General features: G+C 41.5%; 1 protein-coding gene across 1 annotated transcript in view; it reads left to right on the top strand.

Moving 5' to 3' along the window:
- Tp53bp2 (tumor protein p53 binding protein 2) overlaps positions 1-12,150 on the top strand; it is a 52,362-nt gene that overhangs the window by 17,081 nt on the left and 23,131 nt on the right. The window contains exons 2-5 of the mRNA XM_055609492.1: positions 2,628-2,775; positions 4,542-4,655; positions 8,117-8,199; positions 9,689-9,790. Of these exons, the coding sequence (XP_055465467.1) occupies positions 2,628-2,775; positions 4,542-4,655; positions 8,117-8,199; positions 9,689-9,790 (447 nt within the window). The remainder of the gene's footprint in view (positions 1-2,627; positions 2,776-4,541; positions 4,656-8,116; positions 8,200-9,688; positions 9,791-12,150) is intronic.

Genomic DNA, 12,150 nt, shown 5'->3' on the forward strand with positions numbered 1-12,150 from the left:
GTGGGCATGTAACAGCTGGGAGGACCCTGGTAGAGCAGGGTTATAGGGAGAAGTGTGGAGTTGTAATGTTAATGGGTGGCAGTGTCATTAGTATGGGCAAGACACATGGATCTCGTTGTTTGTAGTCAGTGTTGGCTTTTATTGTGGCACCTAACGCAATGACAGTTCTCAGGGAACATAAGACTCATTTTAAAGATGAGTATTTCAGAGAGGGCACCTTCCTAAAGCATTGTATAGAACAAGTGTGAGGTTCTATCAGATCTGTCCAGGAAGCCAGCAAATGCCGTTACTAGTCCATCTGGATTTTATTACAGGTACTGGGATCTCCACAGCTAGTCTTCCTGGGGAAAAAGGGCATTGGCTCCAGCACTTGCCATCCACACAGTGTTAACTCCATGGGGCAAGTTCTCTGGGAGCAGCACTTGTCACATTCTTACAGTAGTTGGCCTTTAGGTAACAGCTATTGGTTTCCAGAAAGTAAAGGCTAGATTGTTAAACTTGGGGTGGCTGGTTAAGTGGAGGAATTCCTGATGCTTTTCTGCCCAAAGCACAGACAGCGTGAAGAGTAGAACACAGATCAGAAAGAGTTGTACTCCAGCCATTTTTCCAGTAGCTGAGGACATCACTGCTCTGAGTCTCCTTTTTCATTGACAAAGAGAAAATAAGACGTGTTTGTGGGAGAGTTGACGTGAGTCTGATGGTTAATGCCTGTGAAAGTGGCGGGCGAGGCAGGAGCATGCAGTCTCTTGCGTAGCAGTGCATGCAGTGCATGTTCTTCTGTCTGGTATTAGCTTCAGTGAAGACAGTTCTTTTGAAGCTTTAAAGTCCGGAGTACGTTTTGGTGTGGGTGGGAGTATGGAGAAGGATTACTTAATACCTTGCTGCTGTGATTAAGTATGCTAGGAATTCTGGTCCATCAGTAACACAGTAGCATTCTTTGAGCTTGATTAATCTTTACTCTGTTCCAGTGTTGTCCAGACACTGTGCAAGGAGCTTCCATGTAGCCCTGTTGGCTAAGTTGAGGCTTTAGGACTCCACACTTCATGTACAGTTAGCAGAGTGCGCCAAGCCTGAGATACTAGCTTGAACACAGTCAGTTCATTCTAGGAATCCTGACAGCATTTCCCCCCTTTATTTGGTCTAATTTTAACAGAGTCCACTTGTCATGTCTCTGTATGTATGTAATAGGTGTTTATATGAGTTAGTGGATGCCTTTGCAAAAAGTGAAGGTGTAGTACCCCAGGGAAACAGGCTTTTAGCACTGAGGAGCAGAGCCCAGGAGCCTACAAATCTTATGGTCCCAGTGTGATGTCTCAGTCGATTTCTGTCCTTCCTCAGTGCTGCCCTTTCACAAGGAGGCTGGTGCAGCTTTCTCACTGGGATGATGGCCAGAGGAGTTTGAGCGTGCAAGGGTTCTCAGCTGACCTTTGGCAAACCCTGTAACTCTGTAATGCTACTGTGTCACTGTGACCAGAGTGTTGATTCTGCCTACTCTCCTTATTTTATTATTATTATTATTATTATTATTATTATTATTATTATTATTATTATTTTGTAGTCATAAACCCCATACTTCTTCAGTGATCAGTGTAGTCTCATTTGGTTATTTTGAAAGACAATATCCTGATCTGTTGTTTATCAGGGTCCCATAGTCTCTGCTTTCTTTCTTCATTCAGCACGAAAGTGGGATAACTCCTGACAGGCGTTGTTCTCACTCACATGGAATTGAGTGAGCAGGGTTTCTGACTTGCATGCATCAAACATTGGTTTGCTGCTTGTTCGTTTCTTCGGCTTTAGGATTTACAAAAATTTTAAATAATTTGATAGGCATAGAAATGTGAATTATTTGGTAGCAGTGATTTTTAGGATGTTTATTTTTATTAGGAAAAAGATTTACAGTGAGTTTTAATTATCTGTTGGACTGAATTTATATACAAGATCATGTAGGTTTTGGTATACTAGCTAATTTCTACTTACTCTCATCCTTTAGAATAAATATTGGATTTGATTGAAACTTTTGGGAGTAGTTAATGTATGCATGTGATATGAAAATAAATTTTCCGCCTATGTTCTGGCTCCTGTCTCTTGTCCCCCATGATTAGAATCTGTACTTACTCTATTTTTATATATTCTTCCAAAGAGAAGTGCATCTGTAAGTATGTATGTGTGACACTCACTCCTGAGAGGTCACATATCGAAGCCAGACTTAGTGCAGACAGCTGATCAGTGTGGTGCACTATAGTTCAGAATTCCTGAACTAAGCAATCCTCCCACCTCAGCTTCTCAAGTAGCTTGGACTACAGGCGTGTTATACCATATCAGGCATGTGTGCTATTCTCTAATCAACTGTGAGAAGATTCAGGAAAAGATCTATTTGATGTCTTGATTTAACTCAGTTTTTGCTAAATAAATAGTACAGATGAAACCGGCAGAAAAAGGTTTGCTTTGCCCTTCTATCTGAAGGCTGCCATTGGCTGTCTGTGGTGTTTCCAGTTCAGCAGGCAGTACCCGGGGAAGGACCCAGTGCTTTTTGGGCCTAGCCCAGCTCCACCCTTTGTTTCAGGGCAAGGATCTAAGGGGAATGCCACCTGGGCAAGCAAGACAGGTAATGTTTCCCTCTGTTTCAGATGTTCCTGACCGTGTACCTCAGTAACAGTGAGCAGCACTTCACAGAAGTTCCTGTTACCCCAGAGACGACATGCAGAGATGTGGTGGATCTGTGCAAAGAGCCTGGAGAGAGCGACTGCCATCTGGCTGAAGTGTGGTGTGGCTCTGGTATGGGCCTGGCTTTTGGCTTGGGTTCTGCTGTCTTCTGCAGAGTTCTAGGATTGGCTCTGTGGGAGCACTCTTGATCACCTACAGATAGCAGGACAGCCTGTACCTTAGAAGATCATGTTCTTGCTCAACCTTTGGTAGTATAAAATTGTTTGTTCTTTTCTTCTTCTGCAACAGAAGGAAGTCACTGAACAAGGAGAGGTGACAGATGTGTTGGTGGAAGCTTCTGGGATATTGTTATGGTCAGGAGCTTGGTACTCAGAAGTTGTGTTTTGAAGCTTTCCTTGCTGGGCATTGTGGCACATGCCTTTAATGCCAGCATCTGAGAAACAGAGGCAGGTGGATGGAGGACAGCCAGAGCTACACAAAAAAAGCCAAAACAAAACAAAAAACTTTCCTTAATTAGAAATTTAAGGCTTTCCTTCCCTTCTCTCTCTTGTCTCTTCCTTCCCACCACTTTTGGTGTTGGGATTGTCTTAGTTTCTTGTTGCTATGATAAAATACTCTGAAGCAACTTGTGAACCGCAGTTTAGGTTGTCATCCATCATGATTGGGACATCACAGCAATAGGAGCTTGAGGGAGCTGGTCACACTGTCGCCACACTCCAGAAGCAGAGATGGTGAATGTGTGCTAATACAAGACCTCTAACCCCAGACCTGAAGAAAACAAAACCAGAAAATCCATTCTCATTCCAAAGCTTCAAGTGTATTCCCCTGTTGCTTCACTCTCTAAATGTTAAAGCCTCTCTTCCCTCCCTTCCTCCTTCATGTTTCATTTCTTTTCTGTATACTCATCACATTTCTTGGGTGACAGTGTACTGGATTTTGAGGGCTGCAGAGATAGAAATTCCCTGCTTTCAGAGATCTCACAATGCCGGTGAAGGAGGTGTCCACTGGTGTTCCTGTTACAGGGCTGGGAGGGAGGGCAGCAGTGGAGTATCCTCCAGAGGGAAGGCTACTAGGGACAAAGATGAGTGCTAGTACCTGACGCCTCCCTTCCCTTCCCCTCCCCTTCCTTCTCTCTCCCCTGCCCTCCCCTCCCCCTCAAGGGTTATAGTGGTTTGGAGAGAAGTGGGGGACTGCAGAATGTGTGGTTTGTAGAAACTGTCAGCCCTGTTACTGGAAGTAGAACCAGGACTGTGAGTTGTTTGTTCCAATCAAGCAGATTAAGTTCAGGGTTAAGTCGCAAAATTGGCTGCTGAATGCTTGGCTTCCCTGTGTCTGCCCATGTTGTTTATTTAAGGCTTTGAGAGATGGTGTCTTTGGTTACTGATGAGTGTAGAGTTTTCATAGGTCATTTCAACATTCTTACACAAATTATATTGATGTCATTGAGAGCTGAGTTTGTGCACTTTCCTTCGTAACTAGTACATTGGGTTTTTTAATCCGAAGTAGACTCAGGGTACATTGTTTCTACTGAAACTCTGCATTATCGGAGTATTTAGCTGTTTGTATAGATCATACAAACCTTTGAAACTCTCAGAAATTAAGTGGCGTGCCTGTAGATACTGAGGAGCCACTGACTTAGACTTTTAAGACCCTGACAACTGACATAGACCCATTCTTTCTATTATTTTGTATTGACTTGACACTGATTTTGTGGGGGGAAAAAATCTGTGGCATACCTTTTTTTTTTTTTTTTGAGTTCTATTAATGGAGGAAAATTTATGTGAAATACCAAGTATTTCCTGTGTCTGTAACATAGTTTATATCAGAGGTATATTGTGCTTCTTTTACCTGTCGCTGGTGTAATTTTTTTCTTTTAGAACGCCCAGTTGCCGATAATGAACGAATGTTTGATGTTCTTCAACGATTTGGAAGTCAAAGGAATGAAGTTCGCTTCTTTCTTCGTCATGAACGCCCCCCTTGCAGGGACACTGGTGCGTAATATCTCATGAGTCATAACTAGTGTTCAGGCTTTTTGTCTTATGCATTGTAATGCTGGGGAGAGGCATAGGACGACAAGCTGGGGAACTGGAGAGGTGAAGGGAAGTTAGGAATTAGAGCAGTGGGGCAGGTTTCTCAGTGTAGACTTGACTGACAGTAGGAAGAAGAGATGTCCTTTGCTCAAGGGTTCGTGTAGTGTGTTTTGGCAGGAAGTCAGTTGGTGGAATCTTGAAGCAGCTGCTCCCCAGTCAGAAAGCTGGCTCAATGGATACTTGTACTTAAGGTCACTCTCTCCTCTATACGCAGTTCAGTGTTAACCTGGGGAATGGGCCACTCTCAGTGAGCAGTGTCCCTGTTAAGGAAGTTTCAAGCCTTAATTAACCCAATCAGGCATGCCCAGAGGCTCATTTCCTGGGTGACTCTAGATACAGTCAGATTGGTAGTTAACACTAACGACCATCATAGCCAGGATGGGTTTATGGGGAAAGAGTAGATTGCATCCAGTGACAAACCTCATATTTAGATTAATAAACAAAGGCAGTGCAGGGAGAAATGAGTGGTCAAAAATGAATGATTAAATATGAAATTTCAGATGTAGACCACTTTACATGATATTTTTTCAGGTTAGACCCTGCAAATCAGCCTGATTTAGAAGCAGCTTGGCCACGGAACTTACATATCTTGGGTGGCAGGCTTCAGAATGAAGGCAGACTTGGAGCACGTAAACGAAAAGAGTGGGATGGTTAAGGCTTCGTAACTGACAGTTGTGGCCTGAGTTGATATAGGAAGAGAGGACAGAAAGTAATACAAGTGGAGACTTGTGGGCTACAAGTGGTGTAGACACTGAGATGTGGCCGTGCCTGTAAGATGCAAGGGAAGCTGCGTTCAGTCTGGGAAAGCCGCAGGTTGGAACAGAATTCCTCTATTTCTGAATATGTTGGGATTTTCTTTTTTTCTTTTCTTTTGTTTTGTTTTTTGTTTTATGAGACAGAGTTTCTCTGTGTAGCCTCAGGTATCCTAGACTCACTTTGTAGACCAGGCTGGCGTTAAACTCACAGAGATCCACTTGCTTCTGCCTCCCAGAGTGCTGGGATTACAGGCATGTGCCACTGTGCCTGGCTATATGCTATGATTTTTTTAAAAGAAAAGTTAAGGACAGTTTTCTTGGAAGCAGAAATACAGATAACATCTTAATTAGTTGATAGTATAACATCCCACTTTTATTATTTGCTGTTATTTTAATCCAAGTATCCACATGGTACCTGAGCATTAGAAATGATTAGTGTCAGGGGCCAGAATTGACTTAGTTTGGCAACTTTTACTCTACAGATGAGAAGTGCTGATATTTAGGGTTAAGTGTCTTGTCAGGCCACACACCTAGTGGCAGAGCCAAGAGTGCAAACCTGAATCACCCAGACCAGGCTTAGTTACATGCCTTTCAGTGTCACTGGTGTTTATAATTTTATTTTAAATATACATAGCGTGTCCCCCCCCCCAAGACTGCTTTTAAAAATACATTTTAATTGACATTTGCATCATGTTTTAATTTGTTTTGTATTTGCATTACTGTATACATTCTGAGTTCTAATAAGGTGAATTTTGGCTCTCTATCTCCCAGTTCAAATGTCTTGCTGTGGGCAGCACTGGATGAATTATTAACTAGTCTCCCAATAGTGCGTTATGCAGTGTCAGTGTGTCTGTAATGTGAGAAGCAAAGTGTTTGTAAGACAGAGGAGCTGTTTGCACACTGAGCAAGGTGGCTTTCCAGTCTGCTGCCGGAGTTTCTACTTCCCTGTTCAGTTCAGACAGCCAAGGATTGGGAGACTGGTGATGCATGCTGTTTTACTACGACTGTGGCCCACAGTGTGTTTGAAATGGTTTTTGAAACGTTTGCTTTGTATCCTAAGTATGTAATTGGCTATAAGAAAAAGCTAGTTGAGTATTTTTTATGCTTGCCTCCGAGGCTAGCTAGTCATAGTTATTTATTGATATAAGAATTTGTTGTAGGTTTCCTGATGGGTATAATAGATATTTGAGTTAAAGAAATGTTTGTCTTAAAATCTTGCAAATAATTATAATGATTGTTTTAATTTCTGGAAAGTATGGGTTATGAGTTTAACATATTTTAAAGTTTATCTTTATTGATATTTCATACATGTATTAATGTAAGTTTATTCCTTTGTTGTGCATTGAATAGTGCTGAGACACATGTTTTGGCTTGAAAAACTTCTGTTAAGTAAAAAAGCAGAATAGTTGTTAGTTTTTGGTTAGACTTTCTCAAACTAAGAGAAATGGAAATATTTTTCATAAACTAATGAGGATATATTTCATAGCATACTTACGAATTTCCACAGAATATTCCAGTAAATAAAATAACAAAAATACCACTGGTTCTATTTTTAACTACTTTCTTCTTGTATAAGGTTTTTTTGCTTTTTTGTTTTTGTTTTTGTTTTTTTGTTTTTTTTTTTTTTCTGTTAATGAATACAGAGGTGTACTGATTGCATTTTCAGTTCTTTTATGGAATACCTCCCCACCCTGTACTAAGCGTTCAGCTAGCATCCTGTGCATGCCAGGAAAGCACTCTATCGCTGGTTCATCTCCACAGACCCCTGCCTTCTTACATCTTTAAAAATTACATTTATTTATGTATTATTTATTTATGTGTGTGAGTGCATCTGTACATGTGCTCATTCCATGGTGAGTATGTTGTTCTGTAGCATGTATGTGGAGGTCAGAGGAAAATTTTGGTAGATCGCTTTTTCCATCTTGTGGGTCTGGTCCATGAAGTCAAATAGCTCATTGGGCTTGGCAGCAAACACCTTAGTAACCTGTTGAGCTGTTGCTGGTCCCCCAGTCCTTTAATTTTGAAACAGGCAGTCCTTGAACCTGGGCTTTTCTTGATTGAGCCTCCTGTGTAACTGAGGCTATAGGCCTGTGCCAGCAGGTCCCTCTAAAGCTCTTTCTCAGTCCGTTACTGCATGGCCTAGAAGTAGGAGGAAAAACTATAAGCAAATGGTGGGAGTTACTTGGAGTCAAAGGTCCAGTAATTTCTCACCATTGTTGAGTGACTCAGCTTCGTAGGGAATAGGCGGAATGTGAGCTGCCTTAATACTATTCACTGTTTTAGATAATTGCGATTTTTTTTCTTCTTCTTTTGGTTTTTCGAGACAGGGTTTCTCTGTGTAACCTTGGCTGTCCAGGACTCACTTTATAGACCAGGCTGGCCTTGAACTCAGAGATAAGACTGCCTCTGCCTCCCCAAGTACCTGGATTAAAGGCATGTGCTGGTAATTGCATTTTCAAAAAAGCCTAATTATGAGACTTGACCTCTATTGCTGTTAGGTATAGATACTTAAGTATCAAACAGCAGTTAAGCAGAAAGCAGAAAGAAACTGCTACATAGAACTTCTGTCAACTCCATTGTTAATGCAGTTTTTGAATTTGTATTTAGTGAGTGGACCAAGATCCCAAGATGCAAGTGTAAAAAGAAATGGTGTAAAAGTTCCTGGTGAGCATCGGAGAAAGGAGAATGGAGTAAGTGGTCTTTTTTTGTCTTGTTATATGCCATGGTGATGTTTTTAAACTTTAAATCTCATTCATTGTCATTTTCTTATTCAGCCGCTCAATGATGACCCTTTTAAAGGCTTTTTCTTAGAAAACCATTTTTAAAATGTAAAAAAAAAAACATATTACTTTTGATGAGTCAGATGAGTGTCAGATCACCGAGAGCTGGAGTTAAAGGCATTGTGAGCTTCCTGCTATGGATGCTGGGACCTGAACCTGGGTCCTCTGCAAGAACAGTGTGTGTTCTTAACCACTGAGCCAGCTCTCCATCCCCTTTCAAAACTTTTCAAAGTATATTCCATAGGTATTTCCATGATTCTTATGTGGCTGTTCCTCTAAGAAGCCAGCTGCTGAATATAGCATCAATTTACAACAAAATGTTTAGCAATGTCTAGGAAATATTTGCTGCTTTTTTTGTTGCTACAGTCACTTTTAGAAAAATGGAAAATTATTAATGATCTTGCCCTTGTACATGAATTTAAGTATCTTTGAAGATGTTCTGTTCAGAGCCCAGAATTTTGAATATCATTCTGAATTTCCTGAGTTACCTTACTCTACTTCATAGTTAATTTTTGCCAGCATCCCAGGCATCTGAAGTACCTGCTCTATATTCCAAGTTCTTCCTGGTTCTGTTCTTTGATTTACAAGTAGTTATCATACTGTAGGGAGGCCAAAGAAGATGACAAAAGTAGTCTTAGTAGCAGGATACTTCTGAGTGTAATCTAACACATAATTCCCCCACATTGGTGTTTCCTTCCTTCCTTCCTTCCTTCCTTCCTTCCTTCCTTCCTTCCTTCCTTCCTTCCTTCCTTCCTTCCTTCCTTCCTTCCTTCCTTCCTTCCTTCCTGTAAGTATTATTGAGATACAACAAATTGCGTCTTTGTTTTTCAGTAAGATCTTACTGTATAGCCCAGACCTGGCCTGGAGGACCTCCTTGCCTAGATCAAGGCTAGCCTTGAACTTGTGACCCTCCTCCTACTCTGGAGTTTGAGTGCTAGGATTACCTTAAACTTTTTTTTGGGAATTGGAAAGTAATACTCTTGCCTCAACCTCCCAGGTATTTGTCCTTTACTGCTAGGTCCAGCTAGCGCTGATTTATGTTTAAATTGTGTTTTGATGACTATGTTCTGAGTTTGCTGTCAACACTCTAGTACCATGTTCATGCAACCACAGTCTACTGACCTAATGTAAGTTAATCACAGAACAAAATAATTCTGAATGCTTCTGACCAAACAAAATTTTACAACCTTATAGTTTTACAACTTGAATGATAATTGGCCTGTATGAATATGTTTTACATGTTAGTAAGTCAACTCAGTAAATAAATTAATAAATTAAGTAAAAATTAATACCCAAATAATTGTGTTATGATTAGTTTCAATGGAGCTTTTAAGTAAGTCTTTAAGTGGAATCTCTGAACATAATATGGAAGTGGATGATGACATGCTTCCATTTTTAGGTCAACAGTCCTAGGATGGACCTGACGCTTGCTGAACTTCAGGAAATGGCATCTCGCCAGCAGCAGCAGATTGAGGCCCAGCAACAAATGTTGGCTACTAAGGTAGGGTCTTCACAGACCTCATCGCCTGGTGCTCTTAATGTCTTTGTTGAATCTGTTCAGTCTACAGGCTGAATAAGTGCCATGGAGGCAGCAGCATGCAGAGGCTAAAGTTTTACCATGACGTTCTCAGGCGGTCACCTCTCACATAGGTGCTGATGTTATCATCCCAAGTTAGCTGCAGTGTGATTTTGTTCAGCATTTTTCAGAAATCCCTGTATCATCTTAGCTCTAATCCCGATGCTTAATTTTTGTCACTATTTCTTTTTCTTTTTGAGTTAGGTGTCTGTCTGTTACCTTTGCTGGTCTCAAACTCTTGGACCCAAGTGATTTCCCCCTGCTTCTGGCACCTGCATAGCTGAGATTAGAGGCTCACAGCACTGTGTCTGACCTGGTCCTTGATTTTGATAAAGCTGGGAGTGAACTGGGAAAGTTGTAAAGAACACTTTGCTTTGCTCTCTGGAGCTCACCTGGGTTGCAGCAGAAACATTTATTAATGCTAACACTGTCGCCTTCTGCTACTTGGCCCATTGGAAAAAAAGGTGCTTTCTTCACACTCTCAGTCCTGATCTTGAGTAAGAAAAAAAGTACCTAAGGAAGCCTCCCAGTCACTACGAGTAGTCCCACTGCTGCTTCTTTTGTTGGCCGTGGGCTAAGAACCTACAGCAGATGCCGGCAGACTTTGCTCCTGAAAGTGTCACGGCTTTTGCATGCCGCTCTGCCTCCATGCACTTATTCAGCCTTGCCTTGTGCGTAGCCACAGGTACGTATGGCGTGTTCCAGTAAAGCTTGCAGAAACAGTGAAATTGGGGCTCAGGAAATGGCTTAGTGGGTAATGTGCTTGTTGTACAAGTGTGAGGATTTGAGTTTGGATCTCAGAAACCACAGCTAGCTAGGTGTGGTGACTTATGTCTGTGACCTCAACATTCCTGTGATGAGATTAGCCCCCCCTCCCATTATACACATAGGGTAGTAGGAAGAAGAGAAAGAGAGATTATTGATTGATCTAAAAACAAACAAAAAAAACTTGGCAAGTTGATTTTGCCTTCAGGCTCTAGCTTGTCAGCCATTAGTTTGCCACTAAGGATCCTTAACTTAGTTCTTAGTGACTGGAGGCTCTGGGAAGCTGGGATAGCCATGTGATGACTTGACAGGTTAACCCAGTGAGTCTTTAGGTAATGGCTAGGAGATCTTTTAGCTGTTCTCAGCATGTACTGTGCTCTTACATGTAACACTTTCATACATTACTATGCGTCCATTTTTACTTGTGTATAATACCAGCACTAGAGTTTTCAGTCATACAGACCTAAGCGTCTAGGTCCAGTTCAGGGTCTAATTAAAAACAATGATTCAAAGCTTAGAGTCTGAGGTCCTACATTTCTAAAACTCAGGATGAGCTGATATGCCATCACAGTGAGTAGTGAGGGCATACACTCATGTAAACAGTTGATTATTGGAGAGTGAACCTCTAATTTCAAGATGTTCACTTTGAAATTTCGTGTTATTTACACATTTTAGGCATATTCTGGGATGTTTACCTTAATTTTAGATACTGTAACTGGTGGTTTAAAATTATAAAGTAATAAAAATACATTTTAAATTGCACAGTAGCAGTTAGTTTTCTAAAGGTGTTACCGCCTCGGCTCTTTACAGTTCCTACCTGCGGCATGCATGATATGTAAGACACTCCTCGGAGATGTAGATTCTCCATTTAATCTAGCCCTGCCACAGCAGCAGGTAGTGTCACTGCTCATCCCATGCTACAGATGAAGAAACAAGTGTCTCTTCTTGGTGAAGCTGTGTAACATGTCCAAGCTTTCATAGGAGTTCATAGTCAGCCTGGGTTTCAATCTGAATTTTATTGCGGAGCTTTTGCGGAATAAGACACGAGACTTGTATATAGTTTAAAGCTGTTGGCCTTTAGCTGGGGGTAGTCTCTCAGCTAGCTCATCCAAACTCACCTCGACTTCTCCGCCAGCTCCTCTCCTACGTGGATCTCACCTCCAGCTTACAGCTGCATTCTATCACTTCTACACTCTCTCTTCCTTATCTCTCCTTTTGCTCCTCTCTTCACTTGTTTAACTACTTTTTTTTTTTTTTTTTTTTTTTTTTTTGAGACAAGTTTCTGTGTAGCCTTGGCTGTCCTGGACTTACTTCATAGGCCAGGCTGGCCTTGAACTCACAGTGATCTGCCTGCCTCTGCCTCCCCAAGTTACTGGGATTACAGGAGTGTGCCACTGCGCCTGGCTTAATTACTTTCTTACATTGGTTCCCAACTCAAATGGGCTCCTTCTTAAAATTAGCCTCTTTTTTTAAGTGTGTGTGTGTGTGTGTGTGTGTGTGTGTGTGTGTGTGTGTGTGTG

Source organism: Psammomys obesus, unplaced genomic scaffold, assembly GCF_907164565.1.
Source record: "Psammomys obesus unplaced genomic scaffold, mPsaObe1.curated_primary_1811, whole genome shotgun sequence".
NCBI classification, from domain to species: Eukaryota; Metazoa; Chordata; class Mammalia; order Rodentia; family Muridae; genus Psammomys; species Psammomys obesus.